The following is a 24,287-nucleotide window of genomic DNA, read 5'->3' on the forward strand; positions in this document are numbered from 1 at the left end:
CCAGCAACCCAGCCAATCATATCATTAGAAAGCCCAGGATGTCCTCTTTAAAAGACATCAGGAATTGATAGAATAGCTCAAACGGGTAAAGGGGTATGCTTCTAGAACTTATGTCCACTACAGAGGACATAGGTCTATGGATTGGTTCTCAGGAGGGTATTGCGTAAGTATCTCGTCTTTGTGAGCGATTCAGTACAGCCATGCACCCCAATGCAACAGCGCCCCCTAGAGTCACAAAATCCGACCGTCACAGAATTCGGTGCACCGGAACTGTCCCCATTTTGCTCCCAGACATGCTCCGCCTATCTACCATCTTTGTTCTACACCTTCGCTAGTTTATTGAAAAATACTCATATTTAAACGCATGCCCTGGATGCATGTGACAACTAAAATGGAAACGGTGTTTGGAAATGTTCAGTAGTACCTGGCAGAGGTCGACACAATGCCTTTGTAAGTACTGAGCTTGTTGAACACTTCGTGTCAATGATCACAGCTTGCAAACGACTGTTAGCATTAGCTATATTTGAAAGTTGGGCGCAGACAATGCAGCTTTTGATGTCAAACTGTTGACTCTAGATACAGACACGTATGAATGATCAGTTAATGTGATTCTCCTTTTGACAATGCTGTAGTCTTGAGCAGCAATATTGGTAGCTAGCTATCATACCTAGATAATGCTTTTCATGAACTCACGCTGGACATGTGCTAGGAATTAACGTTAGCTAGATAATTCAGCATGACTGCCTGACACCGGCTAACAATACCTAACGTTACCGTGCTAAGTAGCCTAGCTAACAAGCTATTTTTCAAATTAGTTCTCATTTGACATTTCACTGTCTAGAACAAATATTGTTTCAGGTGGGAGCTTACATTAGTTGTGACTGGCCCTGAGGTGGAATGCACTCGTTAGATGAGCGAAGATAAATGTCTTTTAACAAGCAAAAATAGGAAAGGATTCTTCCTGAAAGTTTACATAATCAGCTAACTAAAGTTAGCATAGTCCATGTCATGGCAGCGTAGGCGGACCAGGCCTGTCAATTTAGGACTTTTGTGTACCCAGAGATTCAATCGTAAACTGGTTTTGCTTACTAGCTACCCGAGCACATGGGCCTTTTAGGGTTAACGTCAACGCTGTATGGACTTTGACCCTGTGTTTTGGTGTTAAAAGAAATTGATCTAGCGATAATTAGTTTGCACTTAAAGAACGTAAGTGAAAGACACATTGGTTTAATTGTTGGTATTTATTCTTGAGGTTGCTGTTGTATCACATAGAATATTTTATTTTAAAGAAGACTGTTGAATAATATTGAAGTTGTATTTACAAACTACTGCAATTTGTAAGTGCATGAACACCCCCGGTCCATAATACAGTGGTCTCAGAACAACCTACCTGGGCTGCACTCACTGGTTCTCAAGGACAACTGAAAAGCAGAACATTTGAGTGATTGTTAATAAGCTATTTTAGTTAAACGAGACCGAGATATCAGGCTCCAATATAGTCTACCTAACTACCTATCAGAATATTCTGATCTGTAGGATTGTCATCTTTTGACCGTAACAGTTCTGTTGAAGGGCTGAAAAACACAAAATAAATGTCATAAATTTGTAGCTGTGTCAGGATGAACATTTGGCAAAGGTGCTTGCATCCCCAAACAAACGGCAAGAAACTCAAACGAACACCAACAGTTGAGTTAGTGTGCCCCATCAGTCTGTTTGTTGGTCTTTGTGTGAGTTTGACATGTTCAGAAGTTAGTTATACCACTAGTTGGAATGTCAATCATTTCAGATATTTGCACACCTATGAAGTAGTTCCAGTTTTTTGTCTGCATTACACTTATCAATTCGCCAAACTGCTTGTGAGAAATGAGTTGATGTGAGGCTGAAAGAAGTGGTTCTGCAAACAGTTTTAGCAAACAAAAGGAAATTATAGCAGCAAATGAACACAATGTAAGTGTGACAACAGTGGTATGAGTGGGATCATGGACTCCACGGTGTTTGGGTATCAGAAGATGTGCATTATCTTTCTGATTCCTCAATGCTGTGTTGTCCATGATCCCTTACATAAGCTAGTAGTGTGATTAGACTGCCCTTTTTAAGTACTTTTCTTAAAATTACTAAAGATTTTTTGTCATCGTTTCATTACTTCTAAGGGCAACCCTCCACTGTATGTCAATGGGCCTTTGGTAACCGGTGTAAATGTTGATTGATTCTCACAGCCCTACCATTAACCAATCGCAAGGGGTGCCACAGCCAACCAAGCACTATGGGATTACCTCACCCATCAGCATGGCACAGCCAAAGGAGGCTGACCTGGTACTCACTCAGAAACTCACGGAGGCCCTCAAGCCCTTCGGAGTGTTTGAGGAAGAACTGGAGCTTCAGCGCAGGTGTGTGTCTACATATGTGTGTTATTTTGTGCATAAGAGAGAATTGAACATTTACTATATTGTCATTGTCACCACAAACCGTTTCCAGGGAGAAGGTGATGGCACTTATTTTGTTTTGTTTACTCAACAGAATCCTAGTGTTGGGGAAGCTGAACAGTTTGGTGAAAGAGTGGATACGAGAAATCAGTGAAACAAAGGTTGCCATCCAGTGTTGACTTCAAGTTGATTTCAAATTTAAGATTTTCTTTTGTAAATAAATTTAGTTATTCTGTACAAACTGAACTTTTTGTTTGTCCTCTATTATAACAGAATTTACCTGCTTCATTGATTGAAACAGTTGGAGGTAAAATCTTCACCTTTGGCTCTTACAGATTGGGAGTTCACACAAAAGGTATGGGTGTTCACTCTGTTATGAGTCAAGGTACTTGCACGTACCTGTATTAAACAAATGTTGCATTCTAGATCAAAGGTAGATGGCTATGCAGGTATTCACAGATTGGATGACACGAACAAGGGACATGTCTCTGACCTAGCTTTTCTTGTTGGTGATGATAAGCTACTCTGAAACCAGGATTTAGCAGTACAGCAGATAGTAAAGGAAATTATGGCCATCTTGTTGAGTTTACACATGTGGATCAATATGCTATAAGCCCTGAAATTCCCTTAAGTGCTGTAGCTGTAGCTAGCCCTTTCCAACCATTGAATCGCTTGTGGTGTTTCATATTGGCAGCGCCAGCTTAACCATGTCCATCCCTGTAGGTGCTGATATCGATGCCCTCTGCGTGGCACCTCGGCACGTGGAGAGGACTGACTTCTTCTCCTCCTTCTATGAGAAACTGAGGGAGCAGGAGGAAGTGAAGGATTTGCGGGTAGGCAACTCCCCACAGGGTACATGTTATAACACCATGCTCTCAATCCTGTACTAGACATCTAATCCTGATAGATGATAGTGCTGTTGGGATACTCTAAATGGCTTGAGTCAGGTTGGTTGAGCTAATCAAGAGGGCTACTATGGAGCTCCCAGTTTGAATGTGTCAGTCTGAATGGGTCATAAAGGAGTTGAATGGAAGTCGTGTTTGGCTCATTCTGGTTGGTGTTATTTCTTCAGGCAGTGGAAGAGGCCTTTGTCCCTGTGATCAAGCTTTGTTTCGATGGCATAGAGGTAGGTCCCCTGTATACATCAACATGGAATGCTATGGCACTGAATGAAAGTGTGCTGACATGGTTTGGAGTGACTTCTGTTTTTTTCTTGTCAATTTTGCTGTGTTACCTGGACAGATTGACATCCTATTTGCAAGATTAGCACTGCAAACCATTCCAGAGAACCTGGACCTACGAGATGACAGTTTGTTGAAGAACTTGGATATTCGCTGCATAAGGAGCCTTAATGGTGATTTTATTTTACGCTCCAAATTGTTTCAGGCTCTGTAGGGGTGTCACGATCTATATTTTAAGTCGGATATTGATCGAAATGTCATTATGATCTTAAATTTCGAAATCAAAGGTGGAATCGAGGATGTAGCCAAGCCTCCCAATGTCATATCTGGCAGGCATGCCAAGAGTGGAGAAAAAGCACACATTTGTTGTAGTGTGGCGAGTCAACATTATCTCTAACTTGAAGCTGCAGCCAGTTAAGACACCATGGCAACTGCTGATATAGGAGACACATCAGCCAAACCCAAACCCCCTCCTGCTTCTCTGAAATCACCCGTGTGGAAATATTTAGTGGTTTATTCATTCTCAACTTAGAAGTGAGTTCTAGTTACAGTCCAACATTATGTTAAGGCAGCGGTTCCCAAACTTGTTTTCCCGCGGACCACCTTTTACATCCTGACTCGGCTCGCGTACCCCCACCATCCGACACATAATAACGTAACACATTCTATTGACGCATTCCAGGCATCATGTTTAATTAGCCACCCTACATAACAAATAACAAAATCAAAATGTGCAACTGAGGGGTATTTCACAAAGGCAGAATTAAGACATCCAAAATAACTGATAAAGCGAGGTTTGACATAGCGTTGTCTGGTCATCCTAGCTCAAACTGTTTCACTAATGCCAATCCAGGATGAGTAGGAGCGACTATGTCAAGCCAGGTGTAAGTGATTCAGGATGTGTGCGCGTTCTCGTTTCTGCTCCTAAGTGCCCACGGTTGGAATAAAAAAGACGCCGAAAATAGCGTCATTCACACAAAGTGAACAACCACTTTTGATATAGACTAACAATGAAGTAAAGTTGTCCTTTTTGGAATGGGGAATCGTGGCTATTTCTGTAAAACAGCAGGACTAGGCGTGGTAGACCAACTAAATGCAAATTTACGTATGAACCCACGTGTGAGTGCTTCCTTGTCTCGGCACGCAACGTCATTAATCAAGCGCTTGCCACTGCAAAGATGCACATATGATATACCTTAATATTATAGTTGAAAATACCTTTGAAAACCTGCCCCTCCACTTCCAATCAACTACAGGCTATTCATCAAACGTCTATCAACAAAAGAAGCAAACAACAAGTACCTAGCCTTATAATTATTAGCATAGGCCTATCACAATTTCAATAATAACCATATGGTAGTAGGCAGACAGTCTGTTTCGTTTTTGCGAGGAAATACATTTAGCAAATAGTATATAAATGGAATAAAGCTCCTTAAAAATTAGCACGGAGGTCTGATTTGAATGACCGCTAGCTGAGCCAATAAGACAACATAATTACCATTAGAATTAACTTGGCTTGGCTGTTAGCCTGGTCGGGACCAGGCTAGGTGCAGAGAATAAATCCCCATGGTAACTTATGTGCCATCTCTTTTGTGAAACCAAGTCGAGGCTAAATTCATCCAGGATAACCAAAAAATCCCAGCTTAATCGCTTATCTAGGTTTTGTGAAATACCCCTCTGGTCTATGAGCTAAAAAACAGTGTGGAGGACAACGTTACACTGGTTAGATAAATCCACGTGAAGCCTCATATCATAAGCATAATTTTCATAATTTTGTTTTCTTCGCGCAGTATTTTCTCTCGTCCTTTCTTTCATCCCCCTGCGCTCCGGAGCCACCTACACCTTCATCATTCTGCCCCCCATCCCATCGTTACCTGTCTCCTGCTCTGTTTCTCGCTTCTCCTCTTCCATCGCTTTAATTAGGCCTTTTGCACAGTGTCCCTCTTTTTAGCCAGTTTTCCATGTTTGCGTACCTAGCCTATGCTTCCACGAAACTAACGAGCCAGATATTCTGGCTGCCCGCAGGAAATCACGTGCATTGTGGGTAGCTTATTTTTTAATGAAAACATAGCCTACTATAGAGTTTACAAGTGTTTTCCTTTAATTTCACGTTTCCATATCATTATAATCCGATTAGAAATTATGTATTATTTATTAATTAATTAGATTAAATTCATTTTAACACCTTTCCGACATTGCCCTTTTCATCTTGCGTACCCCCTAGTGGCAGCTCACGTACCACCGGTGGTACGCGTACCCTGTGTTAAGGCATAAAACACACTTTAACAGTGCAATATACCATGAACACTAACCTTGTGTCTCTTCAGAGGCTCATTTCACTATGTTCAAATGTGTGTTCATGTCTCTTTTCTGTTTAGTAGCTCGCATAAAAACTCCTCAACAAAATTGGATATAAGGCCAGAAAAGTTCACAACATAAGAAATGCAATAATAGTAATATAATTAAAAAGAGAATCTCGTCAAAAAGACACCTTAAAATTGAAAATCAAGTCAAATCGAGGATTTGGAGAAATGTGACACCCCAAATGCTTGGCCATTAAAGCACAATTTTTATTCTCGTTGAAATACGTAAGGGATAATGTATAGAACGCCGGTCATTGTCGGGAGATAGGTCCCGACAGGGCGAACCGGACCCCGACTCGCAGCGGAGGGGTCTTGTTCCGCCCTGAAGGGACCTATCTCCCGACAATGACCAGCGTTCTATACATTATCCCGCTTATTACACGGCTACTTACCAAAACGACACAATCAACTCCCCACGATATGACTCTTTAGCCTACATAGCCTAGGCTATAGCCTATTTGTTACCGTTTCATCATGGCTTTTGCTGAGAAACAAATAGTTCGCAACAACACACGCTGAACTTGAATCAAACATTCTTTAGAACACAGCTGATCAACCGTCTGCTTTCACTTTTGAATGAAGTTCCAATCCTTGCGTAGTGATATGAAAGAATTGACTTAGAAGCACAAAGCCCATTTTCCTTGACAGCGGTCTGTTATACTTAGCAACGGTCTGTTATTCAGAATTAGCAGACCGCCGAACGTTGGGAAGGCCCATTCAAGTGAATGGAGCATTCTGCAGCACTATGAAGAGCCGTGTAATAAAAGTCAGATAACACACTTGTTATTAGATTGATCTTGAAGTTTATCTAATTTCCGTGCTTTGAAATCATATAGGTTGTAGAGTGACTGATGAAATTCTCCACCTGGTCCCCAACATTGACAACTTCAGACTCACCCTCAGAGCCATCAAACTGTGGGCGAAACGTAAGCTACCATTGTTCATTCACTTCCACAGCTGTTTTGTTTTCTGTTGAGTGCGTCAGTATATATTTGTCTGGGGGAGGTAAAAACACTTTGTTGGACAGAGCACTGTGTAACATTGTGATGAGAGAATCGTGTGCCATGTGATGGTCCCCAAATGCCATTTGGTTACCTCTGTGGTGTAAACTGGATTAGCGCAGAAAAAAGAAAATGTATGTGGCTGCATTTTGCTCTTGGTTGCAGCGTGGCTGTTGTCACAGTAGAATTGTTTTGGCTAGCCCTGGCTGCCTGGTGACATGAGTTCAATCGGAGTTATTTTGTGTGTTTGTTTTTGGGTAACAAAGGAAGTCATTTGCTTCACAAACATCACAAGCCGAAAATGTACGTGCTATTAGGAATGGATTTTAAACAGGGTAGAGGGGTGGTGTCAGGGTAGAGCTTGCAGGAGGTGGTATATTACACATTGCTTGTTTACCACGTACAGTTTGGCGTACCAAAGAACAGCAGCCACAGAGAATATTTTTGAGTTGCTGTATATGCGAGGTTACCTCCGCTGCATTAGTGAGAGTGGAGTGTGATACACAGGAAAGCCGGAGAGATTACAAGACAGCAGCTCTCCATGCTCAAAGACTTTCCCGGAGATGGACAGCAGCTTTGGCTGTATGCCAATGTATTTGCCTCAAGACTTTGGCGTCAGCTCTAATGGACAGCAGCCTGCCCGTTTTCCCACCTCTCCAGCATTACATCCTTGTTTCTTGATGGTGCATCGTCTGGAGTAGAAATGGACAATTCTGCATTGCGCTGATATTTAAGTGCCTTCAGTCTCATGCCACACAAGCATGTTAAAGAAACATCATAAACACGCCCCCTCAGTAGGTGTGAACTCCACCAAAAGTTGACCTTATTGTTCACACCTGTGCTCACTTGTGTGGCACGCCAAATTAGTACTAGGGGGCTGGTAGTGTCAGATGTGGGGGATTCTTAGGTAAAAATGAGAATAATGTTTGGCCACATTAGAAGTCTTCGATCGTCATTTAAATTAGGGTCCAATGGGGTTATACCAGTTCAACTATCATCACCCCAGTTCTCCATATAACAGTGTTTGTAATGTATCCTGTCAGGTCACAACATCTACTCCAACATTCTGGGATTTCTTGGTGGAGTGTCCTGGGCCATGTTGGTGGCCAGGACCTGTCAACTATATCCCAATGCTGTGGCTGCCACCCTGGTCCACAAGTTCTTCCTGGTCTTCTCAAAATGGTATGCTATTGACTGTTACACAAGCATTATTGACACAGGGTATTAATGCGAATGACGTTGGCTGTAATGTCTGTCTAATTTTGGTCCATGTCGTCTTTTTTTAAAAGGGAGTGGCCCAACCCTGTTCTCTTAAAGCAACCAGAGGATTGCAACCTTAATCTTCCAGTCTGGGACCCAAGGGTAAAGTCACCATCTTCCTATAAATCCTTCTTTGGCCTCTGGCCATAATGTATTAGTCAGATTAAGTGGACATATACATTTATATCTTTTAAGTAATTACTGTTGAGTTAACACAATTTCCATACTGAGCATGTTTGTTAAATTCATTATTAGGTTTGGTATTAAATAAAGCTTAGATTGCTACGCTGAGGCCTCTCTCAAATGTTTGGTCATTTGCCCAGGTTGCATGATGCACCGACACTCAAAAGGTTGCCACGGTACCCTAAAATTAGTATTTTTATTAGTATCATTTAGTTTTTTTTTAGAAAGACATTTTAAACAGATTTTAATAAAAGCAACTGGAGAAACAATGTACATGCGTTTTAAAGAAATTTAATTTGAATGCCTGAATCAGGAAACATAATACCAGCTTTCATGTATGGTAAACGGCGGAGGAGATAAGCATAAATCTTTGGTCTGGAGATCTTTAATAGGAAGACTAAGGCTACAACTTACTTTTGGCCACGTTATATTCAAATTTGACTACTCAGACTGAGGCCTAATCAATGCTAGACAGTGTTATACAGTCTCTGCTCTGTTTTTATGGAAGTTGCAAGATCCACGTAGTTCTATTAAATGCCGTTAAATAATTAAATAGCCTTCCGACAGGTTGAAGCGGAGCTTTGTTACCAACGTTATCGGGTAGTTTCAGTTTGTCGCGCACACGCATGCATTGAATGAACGCTCATACACTTAATTGTACGGCTTTATGTTTAATGACATTGAATTAGCATTTCCTCCTGAAATGTTTGTTTTCTTTTTCTGTCAGTCCGCGGTTCCTTGATCAATCGCACAGCAGATTATCACACGAAGCACCAGGCCTAATTTCACTCCACGGCTCCGCGGACCAGCAGTCTCCACGTTGCAGACCGGTGCCGGTCCGCGGCCCATAGTTTGAGAAACGCTGATCTAGAGTCTAGACCTATTCTATTACTTCTATTACTGATGTTTAATGATTTTGACATGGTATCGTTTAAGTATTGGTATCGGGATACTTTGGGATGGTATTGTGACTATACTACGCCAGAATGCTTTGAAAGCAGAGCTTGAGCTTTGGCCTTAAGTGCATGGCCAGAGAGTGACCACATAACCACATGAGTGTGGGTGGTGGTAGTGTAGTGGTTAAGGAGCTGGGCTAGCGTGCAGTAGCCTGAAAGTTGTCGGTTCAATTCCAGGCTTCCACCGTTCCACCTTAAGCAAGGCACTTAACCCCAAGTTGCTCCGGGGACAATGTGATCCCTTGTAATATAGCTGACATATGTAAGTCACTTTGGTCAAGAAGTGTCTGCTAAATGTAATGTAATGTAATGTAATGTAATGAGTGTCCTGCTGACTGTGAGCATGTTGTTGCCCCACAGGTGACGCCCAGTGACCGGTACCACCTCATGCCCATCATTACCCCAGCATACCCCCAGCAGAACTCCACCTACAACGTTTCTGCCTCCACCCGGGCCGTCATGGTGGACGAGTTTAAACAGGGTCTGTTGCGCTTTGTGGAGTTTGGTTTTTCATGTGGCAGAGTTCTATACTCACTACTAGGCACTTCACTTTAGCAACCCAGTAGAGCACGAGAAGTCTAGCTGCATTTAAAAATCACTGTTTCCAGATTGCACACTATTTTCAGACTTAGCTGAAACAAAATGATTGAATCGAAAATGAATTGAAAATCTTTTTGCTTGAACTCCCCATTGAATTGTTTGATGTTGATGTTTTGTTTCAGACATTGGCTAGCCACCAATTTCAGCTCTTAAACTAATCTAAACTGGTGATTTTTACTTGACCACTCAAAATGATTACTAACAGCAGCTGGTGGTTCAGTACAGCATCAGGTGGAAATGGGAGTGTTTCATGAAGCTTGTATGTTTTCTGCAGGTCTTGCCATCACAGATGAAATACTGCAGAGTAAAGCAGAATGGTCCAAACTATATGAAGCACCAAACTTCTTTCAGAAATACAAGTATGTATTGAGCTGCTTATCCTGTTGGCCACACATGGTGAGATTAAATTATTTCAATAAAGATTTATTTTTTTTCAAAGCACCACACAAACACACCACCAAAGTACACTATATGCTTTTTATATGTGATCTATTGATAATTGAATTTGAAAGAAATAAAAGTACAGTTATGCAGTCAACGCTGACTATTTATTCTGAGAAAAATGATATCCCTCCATTTCTTAATGATGGGCATGATTAAGTATTATTCGTATAAAACTACTTTTGAAGTTATCAGTACTGAGGATATACTCTGCCGATGATGAAAGTATAAAGCTTTTACAATGGTTGTAGTAATCAAAGGTAGGTATGACACATGTAAGGCTGCATTGCCCTCTACTGATATTTTTTTTACTGTGCCTTTTGAAACTGTATGCAATTCCTAATAAAATGTTTTAGTTCACAATTTGTACTATGTATTTCTTGTTAGTCTGGTTTTGTAGAGCTTTTTTATTTTCAGGTCCCCTATTTTGTTTTCAGTTCATTCTGTGGGGTTTATTGTAGGGTCAACATGCTAGCACATTTGTTTTTTTTTGTATCATGACCTAAAATGTGTAAGATGCAGTTAAATGAATACCAGTTTGGATCAGCTTAGTGCAGAGTAGCTACCCTATAGTTAAGTCTATAGTGTGAAAAGCAATGTGTAATGTGGTGTAATTATTGTAAGTCGTTTTCCAACTATCACCATTCCCTGGTCTATTTCTACCATGAAGCAATTTCAGATAAGTAAGGCTGAATTTAAGTAATGATGACAAGAAATATAACTTTGTGTTAAGCCTTAGAGAGTACTTGAGGGGACAAAGTCCAGAAGTTTGCAGTCACTTAAGTCCAAAGCAGTATCAGATTTCAGATTTTATTTAGCCTGTTTAATTCATGCAGGGATCAAAACCATGGGCATTGCTTTTATAAATGTATTTAAAGTAGCCTTATCAGATTCCCTTAGAATAGTAATTTGAGGCGCAGTGCTTGCATATGCTATTGGTGTCAGACAAAAAGGCTCAGTTTATGCAGAAAGGATCACCTTATGCTTGAATGTTCCTTATAAAAACATGATGTGGCTTATAATTGCAAAATTGAGTGGTTTAAAATTCAGTCACAATATGACCCTGTAGTTGTAGACAGTGTTATCAGACCCCCCCACCCCACCCCATTTTATTCCACCCCAGAATATGTTACGTAGTTACATCGTATTACATCAGTTTGCATATCAACCTCCATATTAATTGGATCATACTGGGGACTAAAATAGATTACTAAGCAGCAGTAGCTTTTTTGCCTTCTCTTTTTGGAGCATTGACTATACATCACTAAACCACATCTTCTCTCTGAGTGTGTATGTTGGAGGGGGTGGTGGGTAGGGAGGGTCAAGTGATGGCACTTTGACATAACAGAGGCCAGTGGCGTGGCAGTTTTGTGCCCTCTGAAGAGGACACAAGGCGCAGTGCCTCCACAGCCCAGAGGGTGGCGCTGCTGGGTCCTCATGGGTGCCCTTTGGGCTCCACTTTTGCCCTGGAGTTGTGAGAACTCTGCCTCGGGATCTGCTGCGCTGGGAACCACTATAGACCCTTTCAAGAGAGTTCCATTATCAGCATCATAGTTGGCCCCACAAGACTTCCTTTTTAACATTCCATATGTTATCTTAATGCAGAGGAAGTAGATTGGGGCCCAAATAGAACGTTCAAGCATTGTTTTTGTTTTTATTGTTGAAAGGGTCTATATGTGACCCAGATTGTGGACGAGAGCAATTAAAAAAAAAAACTGCACTTAGCAATGTTTGTCAATGCATCCTTTCATCCATTTCATTACCCCCAAAAATTGTAACAAATTAATAAATCACTAATGTTATCTGGGTGTCACTTTTTTTTTCACTCATCACTTGCATTCTGTGAATTTAAGTGAACATTTCTTTATCACAGTATTTTTACAGTATGAGTTTCAAAAGCCTTTTATCAGAGTCTGAATCTTCACAGCTTTTTGTTAATGATGTAATGCCATGATTAAAAGTCTTTCAGGTAAAAAAAGTGGCCATTTTCGGCTTTTGAACAGAACAGTTTGTTCTTGTGTCATAAGTTATGGAATTATTTGAGCTCAGGAAATAGATTGTCACTTTGCCTTCTAACATTTTGCATAAATCTAGTAGAGATATTATTGCAGTTCAGTGTAGTCAATTCGAACATTGGTTTTTGATTCTTGATTTGATTTAGTTATTTATTTTTTTTGCTTGTTTTACTTTACCTTACACACATGCTTTTGGACAGCCTTATATTTGTTGATACGGCCTTCCTGGACAAAAAGATAATGCTCCGCAACAGGCAGAAACAATCTCCTCAGCCTGGTAGCGCTACAGTGTTCAAGACGTGCAAATGGTTGACCCAGGGGTCCCTGTCTGGGTGCTCAGGATCTTGTGTAAAGGATGTAATAGCAATGTTCTGTTTGTTTTATGTTCCAAGGCATTATATTGTGTTGCTAGCAAGCGCGCCGACAGAGAAGCAGCACCTTGAGTGGTGAGTACCGTACTGCCTACTCCCCAAACACCAGGGGGGAGGAGGTAGAGTTGGCTTTAGCCCTTTTCCATAGAATTTTGTTTCTTGGTTTATTATGCCTACATGCTATAATTTTGCTGTGTTTGCTGAGTTCTGGGGACCGACTGACTGACAGATTTTTTTTCTTTGACAGGGTGGGCCTGGTGGAGTCAAAGATTCGTATCCTGGTGGGGAACCTGGAGAAGAATGAGTTCATCACGCTCGCACATGTTAATGCACACTCGTTTCCCGGACCCAAGGAAGGCAACGACAAGTCAGTCCATGTCTTATCAAGTCATTGTGTTTTCTTTACACGTGTGAATGAATACCAACACTATTACAATATGGTTTATAACATTGTTACAAAAAATACAATTCTTTAACTACTTACTTTGTAAGTGGTTTGTCCTATACTATGGAAAGTGAAGTGATCATACAGCTTACATTATTGAATTATTATTATTCAGAACACAATGTCTTTATTCTGGTTGCTTTGGTTGACACAGAGAGGAGTTCAGCACGATGTGGGTTATTGGGATTGTCTTCAAGAAAATGGAGGGGTCAGAAAACCTCAATGTGGACCTTACAGTGGACATCCAGTCCTTCACAGACACTGGTAAGTTCTCCCTTTCTAGATAATATGCCTTCAGTTGCCTTTGTTTGAGTAATAACTGCTTCTATAAATGTTTTTGTTTGCTTTTTAATTACATTATTGTTTCAAACAAGATTATCAATTAGTTGAGTTAGATGGACACATTTTTTTTTTCCTAGTCAGACTGTTTTCGAAAATCTCTTTCTCTGATATTATGATGTTATGTCTGACTGCATTTGTTAGGAGCTTACCTTTACATAGTTCCATGCACCCATGATATGTTTTTTGAAAATGAGTGCTTCTCTATTTGTGACTAGTTACAATTCCTGAGTCATAATTCCACTTTTGTCATTTGCTTTAAGTGTACCGTCAGGCGATCAGCAGCAAGATGTTTGAGCAGGACATGAAGATCACTGCCAAACATGTGAAGAGAAAGCAGCTCCAACAGCTTCTACCCAGTAATGTCATACAGACCAGGCCAAGCAGGAGGAAGGTAAGCAAGGCAACCTCCACACAATCTTCCTCACAGCGCAGACCAGGCTAAATTTACTCAGAGGAAGTGATAACCTTCCTGATAGAAGGGCCCTGTAGCTTTGTTTCACAAGTCGAAATAATCCACAAGGCGCTAATATTAAGAGGTTTACGACTCTCTCTTTAAGTGAAATTACTAAAGTTTGTCTCTAAACCACATACATAATTGATCAAAAAAAAATAAAATGTTTGACATTGAAAGTTCTAGAAACATTTTTCATGCCTATCTATTTCTTTCCATATAGCACTCAACAGAGGGACCAAGGCCAATGAATGACAGCAGCCTGGACCTGTCACTGGATAGTGACAACAGCCTGTCAGTGCCCTCTCCTCCCTCTGTGCCTGCAGCAGCCAATAAAATCAATCCTCTTGGCTCCATTGGGTAGGAAATTCCTTTTCCTATTAATTTCTTTTTTCTTACAGCCGGGCCACATGGGGTGCACAACTGGAGCGTTCCGTTTGCAGACCGGTAAAATAGTTGTAGAAGACGGGTATTTTTTTTTTTTTTATGTTAACACAGCTGTCACTGTACATCTGGTGAAGCCAGTTCCATTGATTATAGTAGAAGCACTTTTTTGCAGCATATGCTCCATGAGCAGAGCACTTCTGTTTCGTGTCCAGTGCAGCCCGGCTGATCGAGTACAGATGAACTATCAGTATTCATTTACAGCGCCCTCAACTTTTATTGGCGCCCCTGGTAAAGTTTGGTAAAAATAACGGTGTGTGTTGGGGGTGGGGGGGCAATATGTAATAAATATTAATATTTTCAACAAAAACATGTGAGACAATTATTAGCATTCCTGTTTTAAATACTTTGTAAAGCCTCCCTTTGCCATTAAAACAGCTTGTAATCTTCTATGACATCCCATAAAGTTGTACAAATAAGAAAGCAAGGGATTTCAGACCATTCCTCTTTACAAAATCTCTCCAGACCATCCAGATTCCTAGGTCCTAGATTCCTTGTGTATTCTCCACCTTTGGGTCATCCCACTGATTTTCTGTGGAGTTCAGATCAGGGGACTGAGTCACTGAGATGGCCATGGCGTAGAGGTCTGCACTCCTGCGGTAGACCCGCGGGTCCCGACGCAAAAGAGTGCGGCGCGGGACAACTTTTGAAAGCTCTTTGCGGGAGCGGGTGGGATGAGAGAGGTGCGTTCGCGGGTGTGGGACAAACCGATGATTCACTGCACTCCCGCAAATTAAATATGTGCGTAAAATTAAATATGGAAATGATTAAAGTAGTGTTCATAACTATAGTTCTGCTGGATGTTCTGTTAGGCAGCATTAAAAAACGGGGTTTAAGCATAACTGACAGATAGCAGGCCTACAGCCTATATTGTTGTTTACGTGGGTTCAATTTGTTCCTGCTGCTCATTGAAATCGAAAGTATGACAGAAGAAGAGGGCACCAGACTAGGCCTACTTCAGTTGTTAGCCTACATTCAGAACCAAGAAACTGACATCAGGAGTCTTTCTCAGGTGTGTGTGCTCCTTTCGTGAGACAGAAAGAAAAACTGAATAGGCTATCCCTCCTGCATGCGGGCTTTAGCGGGCGGGAGCGGGACATCATGTTACAAATGCATGCGGGAGCGGGACTAAAAATGACACATTAATGCGGGAGCGGGAAAAATCAGTCCCGTGCAGACCTCTACCATGGCGGAAGGTTGATTTTGTGTTAAACCATTTTTGTGTTGATCTGGGCATGTGTTTTGGTTCATTGATCTGCTGGATGATCCAATCATGACCTGCTTTTAGTGTCTTGGCAGAGACTGACAGATTTTTATTAAAGATGTTTTTTTCTTGGAGTTCATGATACCATGCACCCTAATGAGGATCCAGAGGCCTTTGGAATATTAACAGCCCCACAATATCACAGACCCTCCATAGTTATCATTAGGCATGGGGTTCTTTTCAGTATAGTTATTATTCTATGAACGTCAAACTCAACTGTGTTTGTTGCCAAAGAGCTCAAATTTTCATTTCATCTGACAATCAAATTCAAAAACCCTGTAGGATTCAGTAACTCCAGCCATTTACATTTGTAATTAAATGATTTTCTAAATAATCTGTTGGCTGTCATCGCTTTTGAAGATTTTTTGAGATTTGGTGACTACAAGTTACTTTTTTTCTGTAACTCTACCAACAGTGATGCTTCTGGATTTATTTTCTCTATCAACATCTTGTGTGGGGACCATGGGTCTTTGTACAAACATGTTTGTCGCATTTCTAGTTTATTTGAACCTCTGAATTATTGTTTTAACTGTAAATATGGGCATTTTCATCCAGTTACCTATTTTAATAGCCATTTCCTGATTTACGTCAACAAGGTCAACACACTTTCCTTTTATTTTAATTCCGTGTATTCTCTTTCCTATATTGGAAAAATGACTAGGGCATTAACATAAAGTCACCAAATACTTTCCCAGGTATTATACATTTACCTATAATTTTACCCGGTAGTATACATTTACCTATAACTTTACCAGGTATGATACATTTACCTATAATTTTACCAGCTGTGCCAGTAAATGTGGAGGGTGTTGTATATGTCTTGTTTTGATGTATATTATATATCTATTAATTTGTTAATAAGGAATTCATTTGTCTTTATCAGTTGGTATTTACTTGTGTGTTGTTTTTCCTCCTAATTGTGTCTTGTAGGTTCACAGGAGCTATGATTACTGCTTCAGACAAAATGGACACCTCTGGGAGCACCTCCCCTACCTCGCGTACGTGTGCCTAACCCAGGTGCAGAGGTGGAAGTCTGACTTCAGAAGTCCACATATCTGTTCCAACCATTCACTTAAACAAGCTGATTCTACTGAGCACAACTCTGCCAGGCAGATCAGCTAATAGTGAGATCCCCTGTGTTAAGTGCACAGGTAGAACCAATACATGATGGGACCTTTAGTTTGTGAAGCCGGACTTTTCCGCCTCAGCCCATACGTCTCTCTCTTCCTCTTCTGCTCCTCCTCCTCAAGGTTGAGCCCCAACCCACTCTCACCTGCTGTGTCTCCCCCCAACAGCTGTGCCCACGGCTCCCAAATCCATCCAGTCGCGTAAAGGCTCCAGCTCCAGCAGCAGCCCCCCTCCCATGGGCCCTCCAGCAGCGCCCAAGGCCTCCTCCCCCCCTCCTCCACCCGTGCCACCGCCAGAGGACAAGAGCAAGAAGCCCAAAACAGAGGAGGTAGGGCCTGCTCGCATGCTCATCTGCTCTCACTAAAGACCAAAGATGCTATTTCTGTGTTACAAATTGTAACGAAATGCATTACTTTGATCATTGTGCACCAAATCCTAAGTAACTCTTAGCTGAGTTGAAGGAGATATGGTGCATTTTAATACAATAATAAAGATGTAATGCACAAATTTCATATTTTCATCTGGCATGAATATAACAGTGCTGGTAAACCTGTTCTAAAGTGTTAATTAAGAGCCAAGTTGACATTGTGGACTGGTTTCCTGGACATAAAGAGATCCTCAGTGAAGATCTCCACTAAAAAAGAGCTTTATTGCCTCATTTGGCAACATGTAAGAATAGCGGTAACCTTCATGCGCCAATGCCTCTGTCTTTGTTGTCTTTTGAAAACCAGACGGCCGCCCTGGCCTCCAATGCCCCCAGCGGCGACTCCCCTACCTCTGGAGTCCTTCCTGTGAAACGCCCAGGGTCACCGCTGCCCGAGGACCAGAGCAAGAAACCCAAAGTAGAGGACGAAGCCAAGGAGGTAGGCCAAGACTGTGTTTCTCACACCATTACATCACATGTTATTTGATCTGTCATCACCACACTAGTGAAATGAGCGTGTTTACTTACTTATGTTTACTATTTCGGTGATTTCACACATGAATGAACTCATTTCATATTGCTTGCACAATGCTCCCATTTGTATGCTGTAAGGGTACAAATGAATGTTTTGGATTTCAGCAGGTTGAAGAGGAGATGGCCACACAAGGCGATGAAGCTATGGAGACGGACATTAAGGTCAGTATCAAACAAAATGTCCGCCGTACGTACCAAATCTCAAGTGAGGCTTCAAAGCACCGTAAAGCTAGCACCAAAGCGGTTTATTGAGTGAGTCTGTTTGTCCCTGCAGGAGCTGGACCCTGAGCAGAAAGCACCATCAGATCAGGTAACCTTAGTTGCTTTATATGTTTTGCTTCTTCCCATCTCTATGCTTTTCGTGCCATTCCAATGACGGAGAGTCAAGCCAAACTAGCACAAATTCTGGAAAAGAGATTGTTCCAAAGCTCCAAGCTTCCATGTTTGTTTTCATCTCTGTTCTGTCTGTGCCGCGTCTTCTCTAGCGTGCCTCCACCACGGACCTGTCTGACGTGCCTCTGCCCCCCGCCAATCCCATTCCAGTCTTGAAGAACTCCATCAAGCTGCGCCTCAGCAGATAGGGGGGCCAGAGCAGAGTTTAGCCGGGGCAGCGGTCACCCGCACGCCCACCTCGCCAACCTCACCCAGACTCACTTCACCTTCAGTGGGCCGAGGGGAGAGTGGGGTAGAAGAGGCCAGACTGGGCCCCCCTCCCTCACCCCCCTCACATACTGTACCCCAACAGAGAGTCCAACCTTTTCTTGAGTGAGACACAGATCCCCCTAGTCCTCACCTCAGGATGCCAGGATGCCGGAAAGGAGATGATGCAGCGTCATGCGTCCCTCACTGCCACATCTGCTTCTGTCCACTAGAGGGCAGAGCTGCCCCTCGGAAGAAGTCCCTGAGAAAACCTCAACGCCAACGACCCTCCTCGATTCTCCTCGCACTCCCGCCAAGAACAGACTGACGCACAAATACTCTGTTGTGTCTTCGCACATAATTGTGTGGAGACTGAACGCGTACGTGTGTGCACGGGATGGGGTGGGGTTGGTGTGTGTGTGTGTGTGTGTGTGTGTGTGTGTGTGTATGTGTGTGTTTGCCTGCTTTGGAGTACTATGAGAGAAAAGTGTATGTATACACACAGATGCCTATTTTTTGCCTGTTGTGTATTTGTCTGTTGACAACACGGACATTGCTGTAAAAAAAAAAAAAGAAAAAACAAAACAAATGTAGTGCTCAGGTCTTATGGTGAAGTATATTGTGGCATGTTTGCATATCCACATTTCTGAGGTCAGTTCAGTTCACCTTGACTTTGCGTCTGCTGGAGTCGTATGGCATCGCGTGACAAGACTAAAGGATTTCGTGTTGTCCGTCAGAGTCGAGGGTGTCTCATGCTCAAATTTTAAGGGCGATGCTCAAACAGGGCAGGTGACTGTTGCGATTCCCCTGCAAATTAGACTGTTGCAGGTTCGAGCAAATCATTTGACCAATCTTGTCTTTTCCTACGCGAGAGAGAAAGAGACAACATTTTCCGGCTTCCACTTCTCCTGTATGGGAGCTCCGAGCTGTTTCTAGAGACTGTTGGAGAAACTACTGCTTTGTTTTAGTTTGTGAGCAGCAGTAGCTGACCATTTAAAAGTACTCTTTTGCGTTTCTTATTGCTCTCTGTGTGTGTGTGACTCATTCAGAACCATTATAAGGTACAAAGAGAAAACCTTCAGCTGTTTAAGTTGAGCACACAGTTAAGCTTGGATAGTTTCTTTTGAACGTGGTATCAGTGGATGCAGTTAAAATAACAGTAATCTCTACCATTATGTATGTTTAGTGCTGATGACCAATTGATTTTTCTTTCTTTCTTTCTTTCTTTCTTTCTTTCTTTCTTTCTTATTTTGCGTGCCCCAGATAATGGAATGAGCTTGCAATTACGTTTTTTTGAAATGAAGAATAGTTACAGAGACAAGAGCTTCTGTTTGTACGGTTCTTGAAAGTAAAAAAAAAAAACTTGTCAAATTTCAGGTTTCACAATTATTTTCTTTCTCTCTGTCTCTGCATAAACAGACGTGGCTTTGTCTTAATTGTTTGTTTTGACGGTGCGAGGAAAGCTAAGAGTGCTGTATACGGAAGCGTTCTGATGTTCTCTACCTGGGGGAGAGAGGAAATATCACCACTGCTCACACACCTTTTAGGGGTCTTACAGTACTTACCCCTTTCTCAACTTTTCTTAGCCGTCTTTGTAAAAGTAAGGATACTGTAATTTTTTCCTCAAATAAAGGTGTATGTTGCATAAAGACATGCAGTTTGAATCATTTTTTTAAGGATGAGGTTGGAAAGTTTGAGGGAAAGTTTTGTTGAGGCAAACGTGGCTTTTTTTTATTGGGTATATCAATAGAGTTATATCTGAAAATGTAAATCTTTTCATGAATTCATTGTCATTCACTCATTCATTCACAGTCTTCCATTTCCTGTTAAATAAATACACTATATGATTGTTTTCTTAAGATTTTCCTCTGTATTTTCTATTATTAAAAGCAAATAGATAGATGACAATATAGTCCTTCAAAACCTACTACATGTTTTTTTCTCCTTTTTTTCTTTTTTTAAGTAGTGTTGTTTTCCATCTGCAACACAATCGTGACAATTTTCCAAGACGCTGCCCGTAAGAAAATGTATTTTGTTGCTAAGGAACAGCTTCGATTGTGCCTCGGTAGGTGGTCCCCTTATGAATATCATTATGGTCTGTCTCACAGGGACAATGCAACTCAGCCATCGCTCCTCTCTGCCAATATTTATCTGTGTTTTCATTTCTCCGCCGCAGACATATGCTTTCATTTTGCCGTGTCCAACTCCACACAACTGTTTGTGCTGCTTAAGCCACCTCGCTCCCCTCGTTTTTTTTTTCCTCTCACTCCAAACACACTGTAACTGATCAGCCGCATGTTAAAAAAAAGAATCAAAAATACCCCCCACACACAGACACACTCAAATAGGGGGGCAAAGCATTTGAAAGAAGTCCGGTTTGGACAGTAGACACTGGAATTGGACGAGACTGTTTTTGCCAACGGGAGAAATACCTACAGTACTGCTGCCCGTCTCTGGCCTCTCTCATCGTATCAGGGCAATTCTACATGTGTGCTTGTGAAGAGCAGAGGGGATGCTGAGCCACAGTAAATCTCCCTCTCCCATCATGGTGGCTCCTCTGTCAAAGGCCTGCTTTTCCCAGCCCTCCCATTTTTCCCTATTTGATCCATTCCAACACTCCGACCCACAAGGACAAAGCTGCATCCTGCGCCCGTCTGTGAGTGAGTTACCTGCACGGATGCGCAAAGCAATCCCTCACCGTGACTGGACGTCAGTCTGCATTTCCTGCGGTTCTGCTCGGCGGGTCAGCTGCTGGCCGTGTCTACTGGTGTCAGGGATGCTGCGTGCCTCCCATTAATTAGCTCAGCATTAGGCTGGCATCCAGAGGTGGCAGTTCATCCGTGGGAAGAAGGGGGGGGGGGGGGGGGGGGGGGAGATTGGGGAGGTGCTGGAAAGAGCCTCGCTTCCTGGACGGGGGTGTGCGTGCACTCTAACCCCGGCTGAACGCTCCCTCGCGTGGGGTGGTGGTGCCAGGAGAGCATGCCGGTGCAGCCTGGTTCCCCTGCTGGGCCTCCATATGCCGGAACAGTTAGAGGGGAAGATGGATGGCGTCGGGAGGGAGAGAGGGAGGGAGGCGACTCCCTGGCACTCCCTGCCCCCGCCCGGGTGATGGAGAAGACTAGGCTCTCGCCACGGCAACACGTTGGCACTGTTGTCTGGGAACAGAGCGCGCAAAAGAGACGCCAGATTTCGGGAGGAGACGTGAACATGGCGCATGCCAGCGTGCCCATGTCTCTGATGGAGGATCGAGGGCATCTGTGTGACAGGGCTCCTCCATCTCGACCCCTGCGCTCGGCGAGGTCAGGAGGCTCCCACCAGGTTTCTGCGCCGTGCTTTCCGAGTGTGATTTTGCTGAGGCCTCAGGGCCCACGGTGCGCCATCTTTAGAGGGTGATCTATCAGCCTGCATTCTCTGTTCTCTCAAGTTGCCATGAACACCGTCTTAACGCTCCCACACACACACACACACACACACACACACACACATCTTATGCCTGAACTTTTTCTTTTCAAACTGGCTTCTCTCACAGCAGGCCTGTCTATCCACCTCAACCATTCTCTCTTTTTAAAAAGCACGAGCCTGCTCTCCCTGACACACACACACACACACACACAAGACACAGGTGATAAAAGCACGTCCTTCACGTTAATGAACGGCTCTGTGCTAAAACAATGCGGCATTCAAAGGGAAGATGCCAACAACGCGCAGGGAAAATGAAAGAGCCTGTCTACTATGCCCCCCCCCCCCATCCTCCCCTCCCCTCACCCCTCCGACTGATCAAAACAACCATGGGTGTGAAGTGAACAAGCAACCTTCTCCCGACTGATCTGACCAAACCTGCAAATGAGACACTGCTGCTACTGCTATTGTGTGAGGAGACATCGCCGCAGGTGCTCAGGAAGTGAGTGCCTGCAGTTGCTCTGACTGCCTCCGCTCCTTTTGCTCTGGGTGTTCACTGGTGCTGGACTGGCGTTTGCAGCGAAGGTCACCCCTTTTCTGGCCTATCGGTTGGGTCACTGACCAAGAGGGTAGTGAGGGCTGGACAGTGTTGGGAAGAATACTTTTAAAATGTAATCAGTTACAGAATACAGAATACATGCCCTAAAATGTAATTTGTAACGTATTCCGTTACATTACTCCATCTAAGTACCGTATTCTAAATACTTGGATTACATAAGCGCTGTTTTACATTTTATCAAGTGGGAAATCAAGCTGCTATTTCAGTTTGTAAGAACCACAGGCGATGTCAGCAAAAAACCCACAACTTAACTTTATAGGATAAACTGAAACATTATACATTTTGTTAATGCACAAGATCGATCATCTCACAGAAATATTAGAATTTCAGTTCAAAAATCCCAGAAATTCATATGAGAAGGATTCTAAAAGTAACCCCTTAAAATGGCCAAAGTAACTGTATTCTGAATACCACTCATTGAACATGTAACTGTAACTAAATACAGTTACTCATAATTTGTATTCTGAATACGTAATCCCGAATACATGTATTCAGTTACTTCCCAACACTGGGGCTGGACAGCGCTGAAAAATATGGAGGTCCAAGAGCTCTGGAATTGCCCGGACAGAGATTTTTTTCTTCTTTTAGATTAAAAACATGTAAATTGAGGATTTGAGGCACCTTAAATGTCTAGCTAAAACCTTGCACTTCATATAACAATGAGATTACAGATTAGGTTAGAAGTGAGATTATTAATATTCAAACTCTTCTTTAGTTTTTTTTATCTATTGTAATATTTTCATAATCTGAAACTTGCCTTGCTGAATAGTGCAAGAAATCTGTAACAATTCTGTAATCTATTATCCTAGGGTACCTTCTGCCTCAGATGTAGATTACAGATTGCCTTTTGAACAGGATGGAGACGGCTGTTATTGATCCGAGTGCCAGGGAGAGACCTCAGGATGATCCGGGCCTGACCTTCTGGATAGATGGATGTCCTGCAGTGTTGTGACTAGGGGAGGTGAGAGGAGCAAGTAGCCTAAGTGAAATGTTGGGGGGAGACATTAATAAAAAGAATTTGGTTACAACCTGACACTTCAGTGTTCAGTTCATTGGAGTGTTTTTGCTGCAGACATTTATTGATAAAGGTGTTGTTAGGCCTATGTATAGATGAAAAAAAATGTGTTGGATATAAAGTAAATGATTACGAACTAAATTTAACATAGGCCTACTGTAGACTTTATTTTCGGAATATTCTGTACATCAATCACTCAATCAATCAGCCATTGGGATATAGACTAATTTTGCATTAATCTCTGGAGTTAACCACTCAGCGAGTGTTTCTACTTGTCCTGTAGATGTCGCTGTTGTTCTCATAATGTGCCAAGAACTTTGGTACTCCACGGCCTGCCACTACACGGTGTAATGCAGGTGCTTTCTTAACACACATGGTTCCATATCACAAGTAACGTAAAGAAAATTCTGGATGCTAATCTCTTTTTTATTTTTCGAGCACCATGGTTCGAACTGTCAATGGAAGTAGTTTACTAGTCCCTTCCAAGAGGTAGGATGCCACTGTATATCGGTAAGTGCTTTCTGAAAATGCAATGCAAATTGCCCTTTGTGAGCCATTAATAGCCCAGACATTTAAATGATAATGTCCGGGGTGTTTTTCTTTTTCTTTTTTTTAAGTCTGTGAGCAGCACTGTTCAGGTGTTGGAGTGAAGCAAAGTGCTTTATGAGAGTGTGTGTAATTGAGCGACTTGGCAGACGGACAGAGAAGCCTGCCAAAAACATCTCCCATCGCACGAAGCACGCACTGCTCATCGTAACCTTCGTGCTTTCGCTTAGCAGTAGGCCAAAC

The 24,287-nt window shown here is 42.4% G+C and overlaps 1 protein-coding gene across 2 annotated transcripts; it reads left to right on the top strand.

The window, feature by feature from the left end:
* The first annotated feature begins 285 nt into the window (after positions 1-285).
* Positions 286-20,324, top strand: papola (poly(A) polymerase alpha). Of its 2 annotated transcripts, none has more exons than XM_076273112.1 (23): positions 286-450; positions 2,217-2,387; positions 2,518-2,584; positions 2,697-2,778; positions 3,147-3,256; positions 3,496-3,549; positions 3,666-3,777; positions 6,804-6,893; positions 8,012-8,150; positions 8,258-8,330; positions 9,728-9,848; positions 10,242-10,326; positions 12,816-12,869; positions 13,042-13,161; positions 13,394-13,503; positions 13,842-13,972; positions 14,256-14,392; positions 16,671-16,738; positions 17,036-17,196; positions 17,600-17,731; positions 17,932-17,988; positions 18,101-18,136; positions 18,312-20,324. In XM_076273112.1, the coding sequence occupies exons 1-23, from the start codon at positions 443-445 to the stop codon at positions 18,405-18,407; spliced, it is 2,214 nt and encodes a 737-aa protein (XP_076129227.1). In that variant the 5' UTR covers positions 286-442; the 3' UTR covers positions 18,408-20,324. The 2 variants fall into 2 exon arrangements, with proteins under 2 accessions (XP_076129227.1, XP_076129228.1); XM_076273113.1 differs by having other exon boundaries at positions 17,935-17,988.
* The last annotated feature ends 3,963 nt before the right edge of the window (positions 20,325-24,287 follow it).

This window comes from Alosa pseudoharengus, unplaced genomic scaffold (assembly GCF_046254945.1).
Source record: "Alosa pseudoharengus isolate Yale_2024_CS ecotype anadromous, Long Island Sound unplaced genomic scaffold, YU_APseudo_1.1 YU_APseudo_1.1_scf_7, whole genome shotgun sequence".
Taxonomy (NCBI): domain Eukaryota; kingdom Metazoa; phylum Chordata; class Actinopteri; order Clupeiformes; family Clupeidae; genus Alosa; species Alosa pseudoharengus.

Coding starts and splice junctions, on each gene's coding strand:
- papola (XM_076273112.1), top strand. Junction 10,327..12,815: donor AACTTCTTTCAGAAATACAA/GTATGTATTGAG, acceptor TTATGTTCCAAG/GCATTATATTGTGTTGCTAG. Junction 17,989..18,100: donor CTATGGAGACGGACATTAAG/GTCAGTATCAAA, acceptor TTGTCCCTGCAG/GAGCTGGACCCTGAGCAGAA.